This window comes from Ctenopharyngodon idella, chromosome 8 (assembly GCF_019924925.1).
Source record: "Ctenopharyngodon idella isolate HZGC_01 chromosome 8, HZGC01, whole genome shotgun sequence".
NCBI classification, from domain to species: Eukaryota; Metazoa; Chordata; class Actinopteri; order Cypriniformes; family Xenocyprididae; genus Ctenopharyngodon; species Ctenopharyngodon idella.
The window spans coordinates 32,406,842-32,430,323 of record NC_067227.1 but is presented as its reverse complement, the minus strand read 5'-3'; the positions used below and the strand labels follow the sequence as shown (position 1 = coordinate 32,430,323).

General features: G+C 38.5%; 1 protein-coding gene and 2 long non-coding RNA genes across 6 annotated transcripts in view; 2 read left to right on the top strand and 1 right to left on the bottom strand.

Moving 5' to 3' along the window:
• Positions 1 to 262: 262 nt before the first annotated feature.
• LOC127516923 (uncharacterized) lies at positions 263 to 2,511 on the top strand. Its single transcript, XR_007931135.1, has 2 exons — positions 263 to 971; positions 2,288 to 2,511. It is a non-coding gene; the product is annotated as an uncharacterized LOC127516923 (long non-coding RNA).
• Positions 2,303 to 13,373, bottom strand: lhx2b (LIM homeobox 2b). 3 transcript variants are annotated; one of them, XM_051901823.1, is made up of 5 exons: positions 11,738 to 13,373; positions 10,196 to 10,398; positions 8,679 to 9,046; positions 5,677 to 5,882; positions 2,303 to 3,684 (listed from the first exon to the last, which is right to left on the bottom strand). In XM_051901823.1, exons 1-5 carry the CDS (start codon positions 11,948 to 11,950, stop codon positions 3,394 to 3,396), a joined length of 1,281 nt encoding a protein of 426 aa, XP_051757783.1. In that variant the 5' UTR covers positions 11,951 to 13,373; the 3' UTR covers positions 2,303 to 3,393. The 3 variants fall into 3 exon arrangements, with proteins under 3 accessions (XP_051757783.1, XP_051757784.1, XP_051757782.1); XM_051901824.1 differs by having other exon boundaries at positions 2,308 to 3,684; positions 8,679 to 9,049; positions 12,156 to 13,358; XM_051901822.1 differs by having other exon boundaries at positions 2,309 to 3,684; positions 8,679 to 9,049; positions 11,738 to 13,355.
• Positions 12,404 to 23,482, top strand: part of LOC127516921 (uncharacterized) — a 25,337-nt gene continuing 14,258 nt past the window's right edge. Inside the window, exon 1 of one of the 2 annotated variants that reach the window (XR_007931133.1) lies at positions 12,404 to 12,539. This is a non-coding gene — a long non-coding RNA (uncharacterized LOC127516921). The remainder of the gene's footprint in view (positions 12,540 to 23,482) is intronic. The other variant, XR_007931132.1, reaches the window with a different exon arrangement.

Sequence of the window (23,482 nt, the reverse complement as noted above, 5' to 3'; positions counted from 1 at the left end):
GTAACATATGTTTTGCTAATTGTTAGTCAGTTAATATCAGCTCAGATCCATTAAATAATAGTAACAAATAAAACTTTTGATTTTAATAATGTGTTAGTAAATGTTCAAATTAAGATTAATACATGCTTTAGAAGATGTTAGTAACTTATGTTAACAAATGAAACTAAAGTGTTACCCAAGTTAATAAATGTAATTTCTGTTTTTTATTGTCAGATTTTCCAAGTAAACTCAAGCAGAGATTGGCATCGTGTACTTGTCTGCTATTTAACCTCTCATCTCAGCAGTTGTTTAGAAGCATTTCTTATTGTATGTGAGTTAAAAGTTTCAATTGGCCAGGTCAGATCCAGGCAGCTCGAGCACAAAGAAAACAAGCTTTTGGAAAAGATCTGGGTGTAGCCTGTCGCCATAACATAAAACCTCGGACACGCTGCAAAGTCTTAAAGTCTTCACTAGGGCACGTCACAAACATCCAAACCGATGTGATGAGCCCCGGATTCTGCACAGTCATAATATTCCATATTAAACTTTATTGGACCAACTATTTCCAAAAAGGCTGTAGTGTGTTTTAAATAGCAGGCTCTCTCTCTATTAAAGCCTTCATCGTGTGGCTTTTTGTGGGAATGCGCTGTACATCTGGGCACCACATTGGCTTCCACGGTGGCTGGCTGGCTTTGGCACCCATCGTAAGCCCATTACAACCCCGGTCTGCCAGCCCTCCAGGAGCCCGAGCGTCGGGCTTCACGCCAGACCACTCCACTACCCCAGTCACACTCACTTCAACAAACAGCGGCGAGAGAAACCGGAGACGTGCAGAGTCACTGACCTAATGTTCACTGAGACGAAGGGCCAAGGCCTTGTTTGCACTGGGAAACATCGTGTGTCGAGACCGACGTGTTGATGTGCGTGAAAACGGGAGCTTCCCGCCGTTTCTGCTTCCATTCAGCGGATGTCTGTGAGTGCCAAACATCCAGGTATGTATGATGATGACTGGCTGACCATATATTTCACATGGGCTGTAATAAACTTAGATTCCAAATGCTCCACTGTTCAACCATTTAAAAATAATTATCATAATAAATTCCAGGTTTTGTACTCTACTAGTCACAAGAGGTTTTCAGCTCAGAAACACACACACACACACACACACACACACACACACACACAAGTAGTGTACAAGAACTGACAAAACAAACCCAACAACACAGGATATGCATTATATTTTCTTGTTGTTTAATATACCAAAAAATGCTGGGTTAAAAACAACCCAATTTGGGTTGAAAATGGACAAACCCAGCGGTTGGGTTAAATGTTTGCCCAACCTGCTGGGTAGTTTTATTTAACCCAACTATTGGTTAAGAATTACTATATGACTGGCTTAAAATGAACCCAAAATAGGTTGTAAATTAAAAATCAGATGCATAATTACTAGATGCAACAATAATAATCAAAAGGTGAATATTTATTAATAAGCAATTTAATTATTTTTCATTAAACTTATTAATAAATGTTCATTTATTAAACATAATAACCAACATATTTTGGGTTCATTTTAAGCAAGCAATACAGTAATTTTTAAACAATATTTAACAATAGTAAGTAAAACTGCCCAGCAGATTGGGCAAACATTTAACCCAACCGCTGGGTTTGTCCATTTTCAACCCAACTTGGGTTGTTTTTAACCCAGAATTTTTTAGAGTGTACGTTAAAAATTAATTTAAAGTGTTATTTTATTGCTAATATTACTGTAAAGCATTTGTGTTCCTCAGTTTTCTGTATAGAGTACTGTTTAGATTTCACTTCTAAAATGTTTAATCACAGCTATTTTCATATTATCTTAGTTTATCCATGTGATAAAGCCAAATACTTTTCAGGACCCAGAGGAACTCTGATCAGAAAGCTGCCAAAACCTTTGCTTAGAAAGAAGTGTGTTTTTGGTTGGTTTTGTAAGTTATTTGGTTGTGTAATTCACTCAATATGAATTCATTTACTTCTGTTTATTGAAATGCAAGCATGTAGTGTGTGTGACAAGATGTGTTTTATCAGATCACACCAAAGTGCATTTGGTTTTAAGATTCTCAGTTATAAATTACCATGACAACACTGATTCATCTTAAACTATTAATGTCCAGTTTCACTGTATTTTTGGCATTGGAGCTCTAGATTAGTGTTAACACCATGTTCATTGCTGTCTTTCCATAGTTCTGTAAAATGCTTTGAAATTGGTGAAATAATGAGGACCACAAAAAAAATAGTGATTCTTTTTTTTTTTTTTTTATATTTTTTACAGAACTGAAGATTTACATCAAAGGGGATACTGCAGGGAGTGGACTCGAAATTTCTCAATAATCTGTCAAAACTGTACAGCATTTCAACAAGCAGCCTCTGGTTACCATGGAAACATTTACCCTGTCTCCAACACTGTCACATCTTAATGGTTGAGAAAAAAAAAAAATCACCTAACCAAACGAGGAAAAAAAGTGTTTCATTCCATAAATCAGTGTTTGTTTGTGATGAGCTTCGACGATCAAGGTTTTTCTTCTTACAAACTCGCCGCGGCCATTTTCCCTCCCAGTGCATTTTGTCATCTTGTGAGATTGAAACGTGTTCTCAGGTTTCATTCGTACTGCTATCAGATCCAGTGATTTCTGAGTGAGGTAATATGTTGGAATGAGAGTATATGATCAGCTCTTCCTCTGTAAGCATGTGTGTGTTTGCATGTGATTTACTCAACCATTTTCATCATCCGACAAATTAAAATACACATTTTCCCATGTAGTTGGTTTAGCATTGCTAAAGGGGCTTCAGTGACTACACTGCAGGATAAGGCACGTGACAGTCAGGCTAAGTTTCGCTGTTCTCATCTCGAAATTATTCACATTATAATCCAGTTTCCTCACACTGACCCCTGTGCATGAACATAAATAAGAGGTTGACAAACAAATGAATTTCCCATAAGCTGCAGCTCAGTCTCTCTCTGTAAACACGGTTGGGGAAAACATATGGAAAAATAAAAATGCGAATCAGTCGTTTCAAAGACTATTATCAACAGATCCTTTAGTGAAACTTGATGCAACACTCTTAAGAGACTCGTGGCCAAACAAAGAGTTTCTCTTTTCCGCTTAAGTCTTGTTTTTCTCCATTCATAGTCTTCATAAAGTCTGGATTGGCCACATCTGCAAAGGTACAAAAGATGCCCAGGTAGATCGGTTTATGTATCGGACAGATGTAGTATGTGAACGACTAGTTGTGTCAGAATGGAACTATGCTTTGCAAGCACGATTTCTGATTTAGATGGCTGTTGAGACCCGGTAATGAAGCCGCACCCATGAGGAAGCAGAAGAAGGTGACGTGTCACTGTGCTCGTGTTGTGCAAATGTCTGTTGGATCTGAGCATCAGAAGAGGCTGGTTAAGGTGCTCTGCGATGGACTCCGGCATTCGTGAACGTCCAGGCTGCCTGGCACGGAGGTCAGTACGGAGGTTACGGTGGGCATTGTGGGGTTCGTCAGGTCTGTGAGGGTGGTAGGGGTGCTGGACGGGCTCATGGAGGCGTTGGAGATCTCCGAGGCGGGTCCGGACGGTGTTCCTCCAGGCATGGTCGACCCGTCCGAGGCCTTGTCCACACCCGTGTTCTCCTGACGCAGGAGGTTTCGTCTGAATTTGGCCCGAGCGTTTTGGAACCAGACCTGCAAACCGAGATGGCAAATAATGTGAGAATGATGTGATGTTCAGGGAATGAATATTAGGCTTCATTTTCTGCCTTGAGATTTTATTTTTAATTTATTTCGTTTAGTTCATATTTTTCCTTTCTGTTTGTTCCCTGGTTGTTTTGCCACAGCATTTGTGACCCAAATGCATTTAGTTTTTTTGTCAATAATATCTGACACAGCTGAGTAACACTTAAACAAATGTATTGCTCATTAGGGGTGTAACGGTACATGTATTCGTCCTGAACTGTCATGGTTCGGTGCATACAGTCAGACGACAAATACAGTCAATCACAGGTGATCCACACTCCAATCCAGAAGGGGGCGTGTGTGGTAATGCAACACTGTTTGCTAACCTCAACAAAAGGACAAAGTGCAGAAGAACAGACAATCTATGTATAGATAAGTTTACATTATACAGTGTATTTTAACCGCGAAAAGATCAATAAAACAGCTTGAGAATGAAGCCTAAAGTATTGTTCACTTTTTACGTGTATGCGAGGGTCATGAATTTCGTCATCAGAAGAGAGTGTGCGTACTGTATGCACACTACCGAATTTTTGTAACTGCATACTTGTACGCGCAGGTCGCACATGCGCATTTAATTTTTTTTTTTTTTGCAGTAATTAGTTTATCCACAAGGTGGCAACTGTACCTTCGGGGTGTCGATTCACAAGATAGTCAAAGAAAAATTGCATGAACAGAACAGACCGGAACGCGTGCAAGCTACAGCGACAAAGGAGGCCTACGTAGACGACAGATTGTGCGTAGAGGTTAGAAATACCCAAATTTGTACAGCTCTTGCATGAAAGAATACAAAGATATTTACATGGGTTGTAACTCGTGGCGAGAGATTGCTCAAAACTGCACATGCATCGAGCGCCGGTGTATGCGTATGAGTAAAATGTGCATTCGACTGTGTGCGTACACTAGCGTACGCGTAAAAAAACGAAGTATAGCCAGGATTAATATCTCATGTAGCATTACATTTACCTCAGGCAAGTCATTTATTGCCCACAGCATGTTAGTTCACTAGAGAAATGAACTCTAGAGAGGACCATTTCACTATATATATATGCATTATTATATATTAATTATATATTAATTATATTTACATGTTATATTTACCTATATTTAATCTCTTAATCATTTAATGTTTTAATAAAAACAAGTTATGACAGTAACTGTGTAAATGATCATATTTCAAAAATGAATTGGAGTAGAAAAATAATTGAAAAATAATTTTATGATTAAATTTAGAAGTTAATGCAACCTAAGTGTTGATTATTAGATCTAAAAAAATAAATAGCAACTGAATTTAATAGTTTTGGACACAATATGTTCAATAAACCCATAACCGAACCATGACTTCAATATCGAGGTACGTACCGATCCGTCATGTTTGTGTACCGTTACACCCCTATTGCTCATTGTTAGTTAATGTTAGCTAATGCATTAACTTAAGGGACCTTATTATACAGTACTTATTAATCTTTGTTAATATTAATAACAATGCAACTGTTCATTTTCTAGTTCATGTCAGCTTAGGTCCTTTAAATAGTACTAATAAACAATTTTGTATTTTAATAATACATAGTAAATGTTGAAATTAACTAAGATTAATAAATGCTTTTGAAGTATTTTTCGTTGTAAGTTCATGTGAACTAATGGAGCCTTACTGTAAAGTGTTCCCAACAGCCTTTTCTTTCATTTCCAGATTGCTTATACTTTGTTTTTCTTTTTCAGCAACAAATGAATATCATTCCATTGAAGAGAACAGGTATGTGAATTACATTTGATTACAATCTTCATTCCTCTAGTAATTTTTTAATCAAGTCTAATTTGTTGCTGAAGTGAAGGAATGTGTAATGATGACTAAATATTTCAGTTAATATAAAAACTAACATCTCAAAGCAGAAATGTACTGCAATAAGCCAAGACAATTGGTCTAACTGGAAGGAGATTTCTGACCTGTAGGACGCGCTTGGTGAGACCGGTTTTCTGGGCCAGCTGTTTCAGATCCTTGGCGTCAGGATTGTGGTTGATGGCAAAATACGACTTCATGGTCCTCAGCTGATGGTGTTTAAATGACGTTCTCATGCGCTTCGTCTTCTGGCTGGTGCTGTACTGCGAGTCTCTGTCCATCGGATCGCCATCATTCTCATTGCAGCTCAAAGCTGAATGAAAAAGAAAATGAGAAAATCGATTAGCTGTGCTCCTGATATTGATCCCAAAGTGTTCTATAGTCAAAACATTTCAATAGCCTAACCACAGTATTAAAACTAGACATGCAAATGAAGTTTTATAGTAGTGCACAGTAAAAAAACATTGGGTTGTTTTTTTTAACCCAACCGTTGGGTCATATTGGAGTTCTAGTTTGAATAAATGCAGAAAGCTAAAACTCGATGAGTCGTAATTGAAGCTAATTCCTTCAGTGAGCAAACAATAAATACATGGGATCTGATGAGGAGGTTTCTTTGATTGCACTCCAACTATGTCTTTAGTCTTGAATTTGACCAAATAAAGCAGCCACAGCATCATCATGTTGCTGTGTTTGCAACTTACTGCATGCATAATAATCTGCATTATGCTGTAGTCTTACATCATGCTCGTTTTTGTCCATTTTTAAAAACACGTTTGATTCCAAAATGTAGCTGACATGTTTTGAAAGCATGCATGATTTTTATTTTACATTTTCATGTGAAAATCAGAGTAAAAACATGCTCAGCTCTGCTGAGTTTACCCATTTTTATTGCACCCCACCCCCCACATATGGCCGCATCTTCGTTTCTGTTTTTATGATGTCTAGGATTTGATGGTGAAAAAGCCCACACTATCCATCTTTGGACACAAGTGTTTAGTAGATAGGCCCGTCTGAATGTGTCAGAAATGTGTTTGCGCCAGTTCCAAATTCTTGGCAGAAGTTTATGTGTTGCTAGACGCATGACAGTTCAGAATTATGTTTTCTCTGACAACTACAAATATTAGTCATTGAAAATGGTCTGATCAACACTTCAGATAATTAACCTTGAATGCTTTACAACACCGCACATGGCGAACAAATGTTTCCTCCTGATATAAATATGGCCATTGAGAAATACTGTTACCTTTACTACAGTGATGCACGTCAAGAACAGTTATCTTTACTGAACACAGAATTATTTATGTGCAAATGGTAACTGTAGTATCACAATAATAAAAACTGTCTTTATTGTTCTTATTTTTCAGGGTTTGATCTTCCTGTCCTTGTGTTCGTGCTGTTGTTTAAAGTGTGAGCTGATGGGGGCAGCAATGATCTGACTGTGTCTCACGATCCGAGAGCAGAGAGACAGCAAAGTTCACTCACTCTGCTTAACAAACGGTTGATCTGATTTCAAAAACTTTCATTTGACTTCTTTTTTCCATTTTAAGTAAATCATGTAAATATAACAGTTTTTCAGAAGGGGGTTAGTCCACCAAACAAGACCGCAGTTGATGTGATAAATTTGCCAACTTCAATTAACGATCCCCAGACAACAAGATTTACAAAGCAAGCAAACAATATGAGTTTAAAGTGAAAAAGAAAACATCGCATTTACACATTTTTAGTAGAAATAGAGCCTGGAGATATAATGAAAACTCCTGGTGAACTTCGGTTATTAGGCTAGTTATTGTCTTAAATAATAACATGCGATATAGACCAGGTCATAATCTGACTCATAAACAATTCTGCATTTATTTTTATCCTTCTTTAAATTACATTCGTTAATTTTGTATGTCGTTTTCATCCCAGTATATCTGGCATTAAATACTTGAACCAAAGAAAATGATGAATATTCGCGAAGAAAAGATTCGTAAATCACATCGTCGTATTTGATTAAAAAGTTTCTGCTCTATCATATGCTTTATTTTGGACACGTGCAAAAACAAGGGTAAATTAATTCGTCTGAATTTGCCTGGAAAATCTGAAGATTTTCTTTCTTTCTTTCACTTGTATTTAATCTTCTAGAGGTCTCGACTAGCATCTAAGCCATTTTCCACTTGTCAGTCTCTGTAGTCGTCATCATTCCTCTGTTTGGTCCTCGAGCAGGGGCCCAAATGCCCCGCTGAGGGGCCCGAAATGCCCGAGCGAACAAGTCACGTTGTTCCAAATTGTTCAGCACAAGCTCAAGTGCTTAGCAGAAATCTGTGGTGTGTGTCGATTGTCTTGAAAAGTGGCGCATTTTTGCCTTTTACGTTGTAAAGAAGTGAACTTATCTATGTATTATTTGTTGTTTCTTTAAAAAAAATTGAAATACTATAAATACGAGATGAAACGTTTAATACATTGGCTATATTGCTAATTAAGGTTAGCGGTTTTTCATAAAACCATCTTCACATGGTTTATGAACTTAAGAAATCTTCTCGAACGAATTGGAATGGCAAAATAGGAACAGAATTGCCACCTTTTAAATTATTATTTAAACAAACTGTTTATTTTTTTCCCAACGAGGACTGCATTCAGAAATGCTATTTTAAATGTTCCCCGCCTGATTTATCATCCACCCACCTCCCCTTTTTTCGTATTAGAAAGCAGTTTATTTATTGCATCTGTAGTTGCAATTAATTAATCATACAATAATTTTATAACAGTCGTAATTATTGTTTAAAATAGCGGTAGCTAATAGTATTGTTTAAGCGAAATTTCACTGTAGCGATAGGTTGCTTTTGTGAATTCATCATGCAGTTGGCCAGGTTTCTTCTTTTGTCTTGCTCTGAAACGATTTCGTTAGGTAGTGCAGCCCAAAAAGTTTTGTAAACCTGGAAATTAATCGAAATCGCAGTGAACTAGTAGGCTAACATTGCGAAGTAACGCGCTCCTAAAAAAAAAAAAAAGTTGTGCAACTTCAGATGGGAAATCTGCTTGCACTTCGTGCCAAATGAAAGAAACAGAATGCAAAGAATAAAACTAGAGCAGTTAACCAGCAACAACAAAACGCCAATAATGGTCTCACCTGCATTATAAGCAGCCAAGTCCGCTCCGGGCCCAGGGCTCTTCCTCTTTCGGGGCCGGCCCTTCTGCACCGTGTTCACGCCGTTATAATAAGACAGTCCTAGAGGGCCCGTGCTGCCCAGTCCTTTATTAGGCGCTACATCCGTGTGATTGAAATGCGTGGGGAAGTCTCCCTGGATAAGCGATTCAAAGTGTAGCCTGCAGTACACCAGACTGTCTTTCATGCCGAAGTGGTCCCCAGTCGTCAGCATTTTGTTGCAAGTCGTGCAGGTGAAACAGTTCAAGTGGTACACCAAATCCCTGGCCCTCATGACCATTTCCGAGGCCGAGATCCCGAGGTGGCACCGGGCACATCTCTGCACCGAAAACCTTCTGCGGGAGAATAGAGCAGCTGTGACCTTTCAGCACACTTCAACCAGAAGGTGGGCCCACCACTCATGAGCCTGGCATTAAATGTACTGCTTCTCATAATAACAATTGGATAAATTGTAATTTATATTTGTGAATGAAATTTTATCTTAAATAAATGTTGGAGAGGAGAGCACGTGCTCTGTTTTTTGGCACTATGCAGACATGCTGAAATGCCTTGAACAGCAGGATGCATGAACAAATAGAGTTAACTCGTACAGTGGAATTGATTCTCAACAATAACCTCGAATAATTGCTAAATAACTTACAGTTGAGATTGACTTGTGCTGGAGCCTAATTTGAACGTGGAAACTGGTTAAACCTTCACTTAGCCTATGATTATCTTAATAGGCCTCTCGCCTCCCTCTGATTATTAAATTGTACAATGACATACAGAATCATTGCACGGTCAGCTAAATATCATCCAAACATCAGAGTAAGGCGTTTTATCTACAGATTCTTCCTCTGCTTTCTATTCTTCCAGCAAAGAAAATGTTCTACTTCGCGTAAGACCAAGTAGCTCTTGAGGTAAATCGTCTCTGGATTATTTAGTTTTATAATGACGTTCAAAATCACTTAACACTGCAAAATATTTGCATAATAATTTTTTAATAAAATATAAGATGAGTAGGCTACGTTTAGTAATTTCTGGATTATTGAAATTGTTAACGCAGTTATTAAATTGCATCATAACGTCTTCACAAGTAACAATATCTAGACAAAAAATCCGGCGTTTTGCGACAAGACGTTTCGTTAATTTAAACAAAAACGTTCAATTTTAGGCAAACATTATGCCTTGCGTTTTTCAGTAGTTTCTGTATTGTTAATAATCATTTTAATTTGTATAACAAAGGCATCAATATCATCTACAAAAATCTTTTTGATTTTCTTTCATTTATACACAATGAAAATTAGCTACGCCTTTTCTGGATTATTAAATTTTATAATGACGAAACCGCGTCACACACCAAAATATAGTTTACAGACAAAAAGTAGCTCTTTTGCTACAAGTATAGCCTTTTTATTATCTATCCACAACGAAAACCTCACTCTTCAGGCGAAGGAAGGCCCGTAAGATCATGCAGCTTTTGAGTGAACGAGTTTGCTCACCTGTAATAGTCTTCTTTGCAGTAGATGCTTCCGTCTTTGCTGAAGCAGGTGAGCTCAGACTCCAGGTTGAGTTTACACTCGCAGCACTTCAGACAGCGCATGTGCCACTGCTTGTCCACGGCGAGCAGGTAATAGCGATCCGAGATCTTGCCTCCGCAGCCCGCACACAGAGCCACCCGGTCCCCGCTGATGGAAGGCATGTTCTACAGAAACACACAGACGACCATCGGACTCATTAAAGGCAGTAACTCAAATCCCAACACTCTTTCGCCACCATTATCTCTAATGTTATACAAATGAATGTTTTAATAGCACATTGGTAAAAGATAAAGTAGGCTGTGTGTTTAAAGTGTTCTGTAAACACTAGGCTATTTTACGCATTTTCTGATTAAAGAAAGTCCAAAGAATGAGGCATTACCAGTGTTCACTTCTGTACAGAATGGGAGGGGCGTGAGATCAAATTCAGAAGATAAATACAGAAGTGTATATTCACCATTGATTTGTATTTAATATTTCCCGTGACAACGGAAGACCATGCATAAAAAAAGAGGAAATAACCGCAAGAAATGATTAGGCTATGCACGCATCTATTCACGTTTTTTTTTAATTGAACAAAGGAACAGTTTTGGAAAAATGTGATACGTAGGCTATGTAAACAAATTATTTAAAGATTAATTCGCTCGTTTTATTGTGTTTACGTTCGGCGTGTCGTGTGGCCTTAGATACACTATACACTGCAGACACACTCGTTGGATATATAGGCTATTATATATAAAACACTTTGTGCAATAAAAATATTATTCTTTATAATTTATTTGTAATTTGGTAAAAAAAAAAAAAAAAAATAGGATGCAGTGTTGAAAATGTTAAAATAGTTTCAAGCATCATAATTGCATTGTTGCCAACGAAACTGATAAAAATAATTTTATAGAAAAAGGAGGACTTAACCGCAACGTCTCTTTTTTTTTTTGTAGTTAATCCCAGATATTACGCCCCAAAACAATGTCAATTTATTTTAGTTCAATCATAACATCTGATAATTATTTTATCATAATCATCTCACTATATCATGAAAAAAAAGAAATGTATTTTTACATTCTGAATTTCGCATCACTTAAAGTTGAACAGCACTTGCATTAGCATTTGTAAAATGGGAATTTCCTATATAAGCGTCAGTATCTGTACACAACCGAACAGGGATTTTCTTGGTCGCTAATGCATTTGATATTTCACCATTTTTTTTATCGAATAATCAGTTGAAATTAAACTGAATTGTAAGCCATTTAAAACTGATAGGCCTATTGTATATCGTAGCTTTCTGTAACAATCTGCAATCCACCCATGGCAAAAGATTTACAATCACTGCGTTGAAGACCAGGCCTGTAATTTTGGCTTCGCAGAAGTTTGAAGTTTGTTTAAATGGACAAGATCGGAATCACATCTTTGGGCCTCTGTATCACTGTTTGAATAACGGTTCAGTTTACATAGGCTGTTAAAATTTCCAAGCAAGCGCCTGGAGCGAGAGGCATGGCTTTCTCCTACCGTCTCTGTTTCCCCCATATCTATGGCCGAGCTGATAGTCGCCGAATCGCTCTTTCCTCTCCGCTCCATTTCTTCCATAACACCATGCATCTCGCCTCCAGGCAGACCGTGGAAAAGCATCGTTGCCGCAGATGAGACCGAATAGCACGTGTTTCCGTCAGATCTGCAACCCAAGATTTCCGTGAGACGCACTTCTAGCCCTGTGCAGTTCATATGACCTCTCTCTCTCTCTCTCACGTGAAATAATTCCCGTTTGGAGAATCTGCTCGGTCTAAACGGTATTCGTTTATCAAAAATGTCAACTCCGTATTCTGATAGATTCTTTTAAATGCATCAGAGTATGAGATCGCAAAGCATGCACCCAGTACAGACTGATTGGTTTAGCCTATGAGAGCATTCCGGAGCTTTGAGGACATACCAGCTACTGAAGCCCCTCTACATGTGTGACACTGGACCCTCCTATTTCTTCGTGAGTAACTTTCAGTTACCACATTTTGGACATGCATTTGTCAGTGTAAGATCTCAGTTTTTCTTTCTTGTCTTTTCAGAAATCAGTCTTGGAGCATGGCTGCTGCCGGTCATTACACAAAAACAATCCGTTATTGCGTCGCCGAAGAATAAAAATATATAATCCCGAAATGGCTGGGAGCAACGACTACAGTGACGATTCAGATTGTGCAAGTGGTTATATCTTCATCCTCGTCTCTTCACCTCCTCCACGACAGTTGTGTCATCACACACACCAAAAATGTCCAACTTCAGTAGGCTTCAGATTGGATACGGGTAAAAAATCACCTCAAAGGTTTGTTCTAACAAATGAGATGGTTGTCCTGACATATAGAGCATTTGCTGTGTTAAGAGCCTGTTGTTGTTCGTCCCGCATGCAGTAGGATCAGCATGTAAGCGATTGAGAAGGAGGAGGAGTTGAGGACACTTTTGGTTTGTATAATCCAGTGAAGACAGTGAGGTTCCCTGCGCTCTTCCCTCTCCAAACGTGAGCAAACCCAACGCGCCTTTTCTACCGGGACTTTGACGTCACGCCGTTCCGTTCGTGATTATTGGCTGTTCGAACTCTTGATATACGCACTGTATCGAATTGTTGCAGGGATTTTAATGTCAGCTGGACCATAATTTGATGGTATCTCAAGACTTTCTCAGATGTCATTTTTTTTTTTTTTCCGACCGATGATTTCAATTATTTTTATAGGCTAGCTACAACTTTAATGCTCTGGAAAGCGTACGCTAAATACATTGTTTTTGTTTTGTTTTTGTAAACATTAGCGACTTGTTTTTAGTTATACGTGCAGTGAGATAGAGACTATTTAACTTTCGCGAAATGGACATTCCACGTCTTTGTCTCACAAGTGAATCGCTCCGATTTCATTAATTCCATAAGCTTACTTTTTAAATGTGGAACTGTACGTCGATGTCTTATGCGATTGCAGTGCTTTATATGATCATAATGATTTATTTTCTTTGTACCTTTGGCTCGAGCCTATTGGTTTTCGGATTGATCTGCTTTACCATCCGCCTCTGTGTAATACGGCACCGGCCCCGGACAAATCCCCGTGACTGATTTAAACAAAAGGATCCAGAAGAGCGGAATAGTCTCTGCCCTACTGAAAGCATTGGATGTACTACTCAGAGTATCTGTGAGAAGTCCAATTAACGTCAGTGTCACAGTGAATTCGGCTGTTTCATCACTTTAAATACCCTCCAAATTTTATTGTTCTACAAAACGTTGCCGAAGATGAATTATAATTAGGCTACTAATAATGTTTTTCATGTGCATTGTTTTTCCTCACATTCATGTTTTTCACATTTATAGGTATTCTCTGAATTATTATTATTTAATGTCATTCTGTGAGCATTATTTTTTCCCCAAAAACTCCCAAAATAAGCTTTCATTGATATAGGCTATGCGTTCTTTAAAAAATCTCCATGAGGTGAGTGTTTGGAAAGCAAAGGAAAACACTCACAATGAATATCTCGGATCATCTATTATTGATGGCCGCCCTCTTTTGTACCTCATATGGACTGCTGTGAGCCACTGGTTCCAAATCCCAAAAGGCCACATATTTGTTTTACTTATTCAGTTCATCCAGTATAATAGGTGATTATTCTAACAACGCAAAGAGAGACACTTCTCTAATGTCCACGCTTAAGAAAAACGGACCAACGCACGAAACAGACTAAATTTAGTTTAGGATATATCAAAGTTTAAGCACATTTCTTTTTATGTTATATTTTCTCACTAATTTTTGCGATGGTGTTTTCAGTTGCTCATTTAAGTTTTTGGTTTTGTTTTTACTCTAAGAATTCATAAAGCACTCTTAATTGGCGCTCTGAACTTAATTGGCGAGACAGTATTAATTTCGAGCCCTAGAGAGCAGCGGACCTCAGAAACAAGCCAGTGGGAGACAAATTCATACAGCCCCCACGTGACTCGTGTTTTAACAAAATAGGCGTGATAGATCGACGCAAATATCAATTGATTTTTGAGTGGCACTGGCAGAGTTAACATAGCTTTGATGTCCCGTAAAGAATTTGAAATTATTTTATATGTTGTATTGTGAAATCCATATTTGAGCTTCGAAATACATAAAGTTGTTTTAACAAAATTAAAAACATAGTTTTAATAACAAACACTACTTATTCAGACTTTGTTTGTTCGGTTTGTTTCGGCTTCCTCTTTAAAGGTTTTGTAGGTTGCACGAAAAAAAAAAACGGTGTAAATGTTTTTCATTTTGTGCAAAAGTTTTGAAATCATGTAGGAAGCAATATAATGAAAATGCTTAGTAATTCTGTCTACAGTATATTAAGTTTAATATTAATTCTCTTTGTAACATTTCTAAACCTATATGTGTTTAGGTTTAATTACAATTCAGAAACGATGTCATTTAACGCCTTGTTCAAATCAAAATCCTTATTTCAAGACGCTATAAGAGAAGAGCTTGTTAGTTACTCAAGATAAGACTGTATAAATAGTCACGGGTTCATGTTTATTCTTCAGAAAGCTTCTGCACCCTCCAATAAAAACCTGAGTGTAAGTGTGTTTCCAAGCAGCACAACAGATTAAGGATGGCATTAACTCTGACACATATCAGCTTGTGTCTTATAAACAAACACCTGGCTTTTTGACAAGATCTTGAGCTCCACGTACAGAAATGTAACCGCAGGGAATTGTGTATTTTAATTCAGAGCCGAGTTAAACTAAACATTCTTTAAAAACTGACCTTTGATTGTATGTGGCTCTTAAATTGTAAATTATAGTGATGGCATAGTAGTTATTTTAAGGATGTAATCGATAGTCATTAGCTAAATAATGTACTTGAAGGGTATGACACGGGTTCTGCTCATTGAATAAAGAAAAGTCACTGCTGCTAGTCTCTGAAACACGTTGGCCATTCAAACGCTTTGTTATAGAAATTTAACCCCTAATTTTCAAACAATTGACCTATTACTGATGTGTGACATTGTCCAAATATTAGTATTTTTACGTAAATTCCATTCATTTTGTTGTATTACATAGCAGTCGCAGTAATAATAAGACAAGACGGACATGCAAGAGAAAACAGCAGGACAACTTAAGTGTGCTATAATGTCCAATTGTGCATGGGAACCTGGCGATAAGCACACACTTGTCCGCTGATCCAAATATTTAGGCTATACTCACTGAATGAAAAATAATGGAATGCTATCCGTTCAAAAATTACACGAGCTGTCACGAGAGAAACAGGTGCAGCTACTGTTTATGTAGAGTGACAAATATACCAGTAACAGCCCTATGGCAATCATGATTGGGGCCTATTAAGCTGATCTGAACAGTGATGGTAGTAGTAGCCATAGTAATAGGGGTGTAGTAGACAGATAGACTATTAATAAAAGTACCCACGGCATTGAAGGGCAGGCGTTAATATTAAAGTTTTATTGCACAAATATGAAAAGGCATGTTAAGCTCCCAAATCCTTATGCAAATGAAATCCTGTGTAATACCCTTAATTGAATACATGCATATTAATAATGTGCGCTCTCTGTCTAGTATAATGTTGGCTTATACATTAAACATTTCAGTGCGGGATATCTTGCGTGTGCGAAATATGATATTTCGTGAATCTGTCAAATAAAAAAAAATTTTAAAAATGCGGAAAAGGACAAAATACATACAAAATAGCCTACATAAAACACTTCTAGCTATGTTTATAGACACTGTACGAATTATGCACCCCCCCAACACACACACACACACACACACAAACTTACACACGTTTAAGGCTTGAATAAGGAAGTCAAACAAACAAATAGGTTATATGTATATGTGTCAGCAGGGTTTTCAAACGTTTCAGTAATGTACGACTACAAGTTAGATTGCATAGCTATTTTCACCTGTCGCGAAATAGCCGATAAACAAGACGTCGCGTTCGCCAAAGAGAGGTAACCATAACAACAGTACACTGTGCACGCGCTTTCAATTACGATTAATATCGCGTGGTTAACATCACTTCATAATAGATTTAAAGATATGCCTAGTAATAGGCTACTTTTTTTTTTTTTTTAGAAAATCCGTTTTTAAAACTTTTAAATAATTTACCTTTTTAATTAGCCTCAAAATACAATTTGCAATGCGTGAGATGAACCTCGACAGATTATGCCCTAAAATTACTTTTACATTTGCTACATTTAATAATAGGCTACTGTAAAACAATAAAAACATTGTAAAGCATTACAAACATAGCAGACGTTCAAAATTCTCTTTAAAAAAAGTCGAAGTCATTGTACATTATACACTCTTTATAGGCTATTTGGTTTGTCAGACACTGTCTCTGATTTCATAAACCGCGGCTTCATATTCCTCAGTGCTGTTTCAGTCAGATCTAATAACTGAGCTCGGTGTTTAATATGGTTTGTACTCAAACACCAGGGAAACCGAGCGCGTTTTGTCTGCCGCCTTTGTATCTCTCCCCGTGATAATTCTATCCAGCTCTGATCAAACCACTGATATTTCTGTGCTGAGATTTGGGGCTTTCGCCACGAACGAATAGAGCAACACTGCCTACCGACTCCCGGTGAACGGATCGTTAATCTTTTATCTGGGCTGAAAAAATACTGTTAGTAGGCCTATATTTTATATTAGTAAACAACGCCGTATAAAAACTAGATAAATTAAACAAATAAGTTCAAATTAAAATATATTCCTTTTACACAACTAGATAGACTCAACGCACGAGACATGACTAAAATGGATGTTGTTTTACACACAGAGCATCTGTTGGCTGTCTTGTATGCGCGTTCTCTCTGCTCTGAATTAAAAGTGGATGGATAGTGCTGTTTCGTGGCCCTTCTTTTAACCTGTTAATGAGTTCAAGGTTTGCCCTTTACCTTCTGTCTGAATCAGATTCTTCCGATGAGGTGTGAGAGCGGAAACCAATAACAACTTCCTCAGCATCACACTGACATGGGGACACAAGACTGATGCTGAGTTCAAGATGGATGAGAGGAACGATTATTTATGCTGGATTATTGCCAAAATATGATAACCTATACACATAGCCTATATTTGCACAGCTATATATCTCGTGAAAAGCTTTTTTTTTATTTTGAAAAATTCAGTTTGACTTTTAATTAGAAAAGCAGCAGTAACATTAATATCTTATTTCATATTTATACTGAGTATTATTATTATTATTAGGCTATTATTAACATATATGCACCATTTTAGTTAAAAAAAAAATTATAATGCAGGAGTAGCCTAAATGATTGCCGTAATACAATAGACGTCGTTGCTCCAGTCTTTCTGTATGTAGTCCTGTTAATTAGACAGTGCATTATAGGGGAGCGGAAGAGATCAGCCTCTCTCTCTCTCTCTCTCTCTCTCTCTCGCTCTCTCTCTCTCTCTCTCTCTCTCTCATATTCCCTGCCGACCAAAGATTGTTGCGACTGGTTTCCTCATGTTCTGACATCCAGGCTTTAAAAGATTGCATTGACACAGTGCATGATTAAAGAAGAATTTGTCTAAATAAGATTAAGCCGATTCAGCTTTATTGGCATTTACCGCTAATAAAAGGGTTTGCAAGCATAGCAAGAGTTGTGTAGATAATTATTGCACTTAAAACAGACACTTTCATTGTGTGTATGTAGTCTGTTTTATATCGAAATAAAGCATCTGTCTATTTCAAATGCACAGTGTGCTAATTAAAAGTGAAAAAGTGAGGTTCTAGTTAATTTCCCAGCTATCGCGATAATTCAGGTGTGTGATTACGTCAGCTCGCGATCAGCTGTCGTTTTGAGAAGTCGCCTCAGAAATATATCAAAGAGAATTACGATTAAGTGAGTCTCGAAAGCCATTATAAACATCCAAACTTCAAAAAGGTAATGTTTTAAACGCTGAGGGCAGGGCAGCCAAACCAATTAGATGTTGGATATAGTGACCATTCTGCTCGTGCCCATTAACGGCTGTCTCATTATACAGTCACACCATTTGGAATTGATTATAGATTAGCTCGAGAGCGCGACTGCCTTCAACTTGTAATATTAACCTGTCAGTCTAAAGCTAAAAATAAGAGGAAATTGAGATTTAAGCCTGTGATTAAGGAATGTTTCAGCACGACACACTATTTTTAAGAGAGCAGCACTAATATGGTGCATATTAATTAGGGGAGATGTTGAGCATGGACTTCTGGGCTGGATTTCTGAAATATGTAACAAATGTAGATAAACATCCCAATTTAACTGGTGTAAAGTGAGGTCACGCTCTTTCATTAAAGGGATAGATCACTTACCCTCATGTTGTTGTATGAGTTTCTTCTGTTGAACACAAAAGAAGACATTTTGAAGAATGTTGGTTACCAGACAGTTGACGGTAGCCAGTGACTTCCATAGTATTTTTTTTTTTCCTACTATGAAAGTCATTGGCTTCCGTCAACTGTTTGATTACCAACATTCTTTAAAATATTTTCTTTTGCGTTCAATCTCATACAAGTTTGGAACCACTTGAGGGTGTATAAGTGATGACAACATTTTCATTTCTGGGTGAACTATCCCTTTAATGGATGTAACCAAAGTAAGTTTACTGTGATCTTTAAAACATCAATAATTACCTGGAGTCATGTCGATTGTTTTTGCAACTTAAATATTCTAAAACTCAGACAGCAATATGCTGGCCAAAGCCAAGAGAGATGCTTTGAGAACTTTAGGTTTGTTCTTCCAATCATTATTCATGAGGATAAACACACACAGAAAGAGCTTTTAGAGCAACATAAGCTTTTAGCCTGTCTACTCGGTTTTGTCCCACACTTTTGGAGAACCTCTGGCTCAGTTTAGACCCGGGGGGAAAAAAGAGAACATTTCTTTTGTTTGCCTCCATCCTTTCTCCGACTATTTGTCCCAGTAAGAGCAGTGAGCTTCTTTCCAGCATCTGCAGGCTGGATTAGCCAGAGGAGACGGAGCTTGTATTATATCCTGAAGGGGCTTGTACTGTAAAGGTTCACTACAAGTTCCCTCTCCTTGCTTTTCTCCTACTAAACATACCGCCGACTTGAATGGGAGGATAACTCTTTGTTAACAGGGCAACTATTAACTCACATGGAGTTAATCAGAGTCAGTGGAATGGTGTATGTATTAACATCTGAATGGTCCATAGTCTCCACTCTGGTCTGCTTTATATGGTGGGTCCTCAAAAGGGACAAGGCTTTGCGCTTTAAATACTTCCTACTTCCCAGTATTGGTTTGGCCTGGAAGAGAAAGCTGTGTTTAAAAGTAAACACTTACAGAAAAACGCTTCCTGTGCGTGCTAATGTCACTGTTATCCAGATCCAGGATGCTGGATCCAAAGTAGATGAATAGTCTTTGATCTTTGACATCCATAAAATGCTCACATCCAGTCCTAACATGCTGTAAAAAGAAGGATTCTGTCTTTAAAATCACAGCCAGTGACTCCGTTTACAACAGCAGCTCTGCTGAGAGGAAATTTGGAGGAGATGGTGAGCAGTATTGATTTCTTTCTAAAAACGGACAGAGCCGTGTTTAATTGCAAAAATATTCCGGAGCATAAATGTGCCCGCGCCCTCCTGCTCTGTTCCTCTCTGACAGCAGTGCTAAGCCTTGGCTGGTCAAAGACAATGTGTTCTGTCTTTGTCTGAGTCTTGGGTGCACAGATAGTGTTGACCTCTTCATTCAGACCCCTGGCCCGCCGAACAGGAGGAAACACTAATTAACATCTTACAGCTCTCATTTGTTCTCAACACCACTGGAGAAACAGAGTGTGAAAGCGCCTGTGTGTAGTTGTGTCTAAGTAAGCGAGTAAACAAGTTATATAGGAACATGATGATAGTGACGTGCTATGCTCACGTCTAATGTCTTTAGACACTCGCAGAGAGCATCTTTGTGAAACTTGAGCTTGTTTTGTTATAAATAACTCCGCCAACAAAGTGACATCCTTGATACTAATGCCTGACGTCTTTCCAACTTTTGCAGAGAGCATCTTCCAGAAGTTTGACCCTGTGCTGCACCCAGTTTGGCCTCCTGCAGAAGTTGCAGCTCAGGACGTCATGGTGGATTAGATGAGAACGCTAATGTTGTGTAAATTTCCCAAATGTCTATATGGTATCAGCTCCTCTGTTCTCCACTGATTAGCTCGGCATGGTCTATTTGCTAAACCGGTGGCCCCGTCCTCTCGAAGGCCTCGCTTATTTGTTCTTGATCATTTTATTGAGTCGCTGGATTGTTGTCGGGGGAAAGTAAAGCTGATGTGGAAACGTAGACTTAGTGGGATTTATCCATGGGAGTGAAAAGGGCCTTTTCTCTGGTTTTGTTGGTTTAAACCTTGTCTTACCACCCACCCCCCCTTCCACCCACCAGCCTAAAAGCTTTTGACATCTTCATCTAGTTCACAGTGGGCAGGCTTTGTTTGCTCTTGTCAGGAGAGCGGATGGGGTTTTGCCCCTGTGAGCCTAGTGGCACAAGCGCAGGACTTTGCCGTGGACGAAAAGGGAAGGGGGTTGGAGGGGGCGGCTTCTCCGCTCCAGCTCGGGCCAAAAGCGGGGCACTCCCCTCCAACCCCCCTCCTCTTTCAGATCCCCACAATATGGTCATTGTCCGGCGGTGAATAACGTGGCCACTCCGGCGATGTGGGCCGCTTCTCGGGCTTTGACTATGAACCAGATTTCTTTCTTCAACGTGAAAGAAGTCTAATCCATGTAAATATGGGGATTCTGTAGATAGAGCTTTCGCTGCGGAGGGGAGGAGAGTGTGGGGGGGAATGAGAGGGAGGGTCAGCAATTTAACCTTTGACCTGACAAATAAGGAGCATGAAAGTTCCAGAATTGGCAGACAAAAAGAGGCTCCCGCGGCTGATTGAGTTTTCTTTGTGCCGCTCTGCCGTACAAGGCTGACTGACAGATGACATGTTGTGAAGACGAAGACATGCGCGACTGCTGGGTGCATCACTGTACATGCAGCGCAGGGAGGTGAGGAAACAGCTGACGCGGTTTGTTTTTCTCTCTTTAGAGAGAATACGGCGAGCGTTTGATCGTGGTTTTAAAGTGGATGGCGCAGGGACGATCTGGCCAATGCCAAACCATAAACTCATGTCAAAAGCCTGTTTTCCCCATACGCCTGTATCTTGCACACTTAAAACAGTTTTAGTGTTCTTTGAATATAACGTTCCAGAAACCCCCACAAACACACAACACCCAAATGTCACTTGTAAAACATCAAGGGAGTCATAACATAGCTGGTAAAGACACAAAACATTGCCGTTAGCCCCGACGTGTGATATCGCTATGTTTACAGTGGTGCATGGAGAAAAACGTCCCCCACTTCTTTTCTGGAAAAAAAAATGTGTGCAAAATTGCAAAAAATATTTAAATATACATTTTACTCTAGTGAACTTAAGATAGTCATACAGATGTAGTATATGTTAGAATCAAAAATACACTGAAAAGTTGACCAATTCTGCCAAATTGCGAGCTTTTTTTTTAAAAGGCCTTAAAGGGAAAGTTCACCCAAAAATGAAAATTCTGCCATCATTCACTTTGTCTTTCTTTCTTCTGCAAAACACAAAAGAGGATATTTTGGGAAAACGCTGGTGTGTAAACAACCCTTGACTTTCATTGTTTGAACAAAATCTTTTGTGCTACGGTAGAAGCAGTCAAGCAACAGGAACATAAGTAAAGGATGGCAAAATTTAAATTTTTATCCCTTCAAGATTGGCAACTAATGTGGTTGAAAACACCCAGGTAGTTGTTCATTGAATCTCTGACTAAAAACCAGTGTGTGTGTCATAGTGACCCCACCTTATCCAGACCTGTTCCTTTCATGACTTCCTTCCTGCTTTTAGGGTTTTATCGTTTCCTCTGGGAGAAGACAGTTTAAGAGGGTTCTTGTGCGATGCGTGTTCTAGATCAATCAATTAAGGATCTGTTCTAATGTACTTTAAATATAGACATGTATCTGGTGGTGTTGGTCACTGTCTGAATGCCATTTTGCAATTGATAAAGCACCACCACAAGCTTGGAATATAACTTTGTTGGAAAAAGCGCAGAGCTAAGAGTGAATATGTGTGTATCAGTGTGCATGTTTGTGCACGAGAGAGTGTGTTTGTGAGAGCCTTGATTGGCTTGTATGTTTTCTTTTCCTTTCATGTGTTTTTAGTCTCCAGTGCTTTGTTCCTTTTATAATTACAGCAGTGTTCTCCTCCGAGAGCACTGGTTGCCGCGGTGAGGAGCGCACACACACACACCCCTCTCTCTCCTGCAAATACCCATTAATGTGTAGAGCGAAAGCTGTCTGTTTATACCTTTTATACAGGGGCACAATTAAAACAGAGCAAGATCAAAAAGATATTGAAGTTTTCTTTTGGGGGGATATGGTTCAAAAATGCAGATTTAGATATTGATGGCAAGCCTTTTTTATAATCATTAGGAAGATGATGATCGTTAAAGCTACCTCAGCAATTCAGTGCATACACACACACGTGTTTATACTGCTCCTTATTATTTTATTTTTTGTCACCTATTGTAATTGCAATATAATGCCTGTTTTCAAACAGGTTTCCCCTGAACACGTCATTGGTCAGACATACAGGTAGTCCCGCCTCAAAATCACGCCATTGGCTGAGCCAGTTGCGCCGAAAAACAAACAGAGCAACTTTTCTGAAAAATCAATCTAAGAACTTGTTTATAGTTGTTTCAGCATATAAAAATCTGGGAAACATTGTTGAAAATGCACACTTCAGCTTTAAAGATGGCTGATAGACTTGGCAGACAGTTCTTAGAAATGCAATTGGGCCTTGACATGATCTGTAGACATTTTGTGCTGATTTTATATGCTTTTGGGGCTGATAATCTCTGATGTGTATCCGCAATGATTGGTAGCCGAAAGTATTTTAGATTCATTAAAAAATGCTTAATAAGCAAGTATAAATGTAGAGATTCAGACACAGATTACATGTGGGATTGATATCCGTAGGTTCAAGTAAACAAATTTTTACCCCGACTTTTACTCATTGCTATGTTTTCAATAGTGCATGGATAAAAAAATTAAGATATGTATATATATCCCCCCAATAATTGGAAATGGCCAAATTGTCTCCCCCAATATTTGATATGTCTTAATGCTGCTCCATTACGCACCTCTCTGTTTGTTGTTAGGATGATAGACAGTTTAAAAAGTTACATTTTTAGTCTGCTCTGCCTCAGAGGTCTAACAGTGCTCGTCAATGTCAAAATGTTGGCCAATCAGATCAAA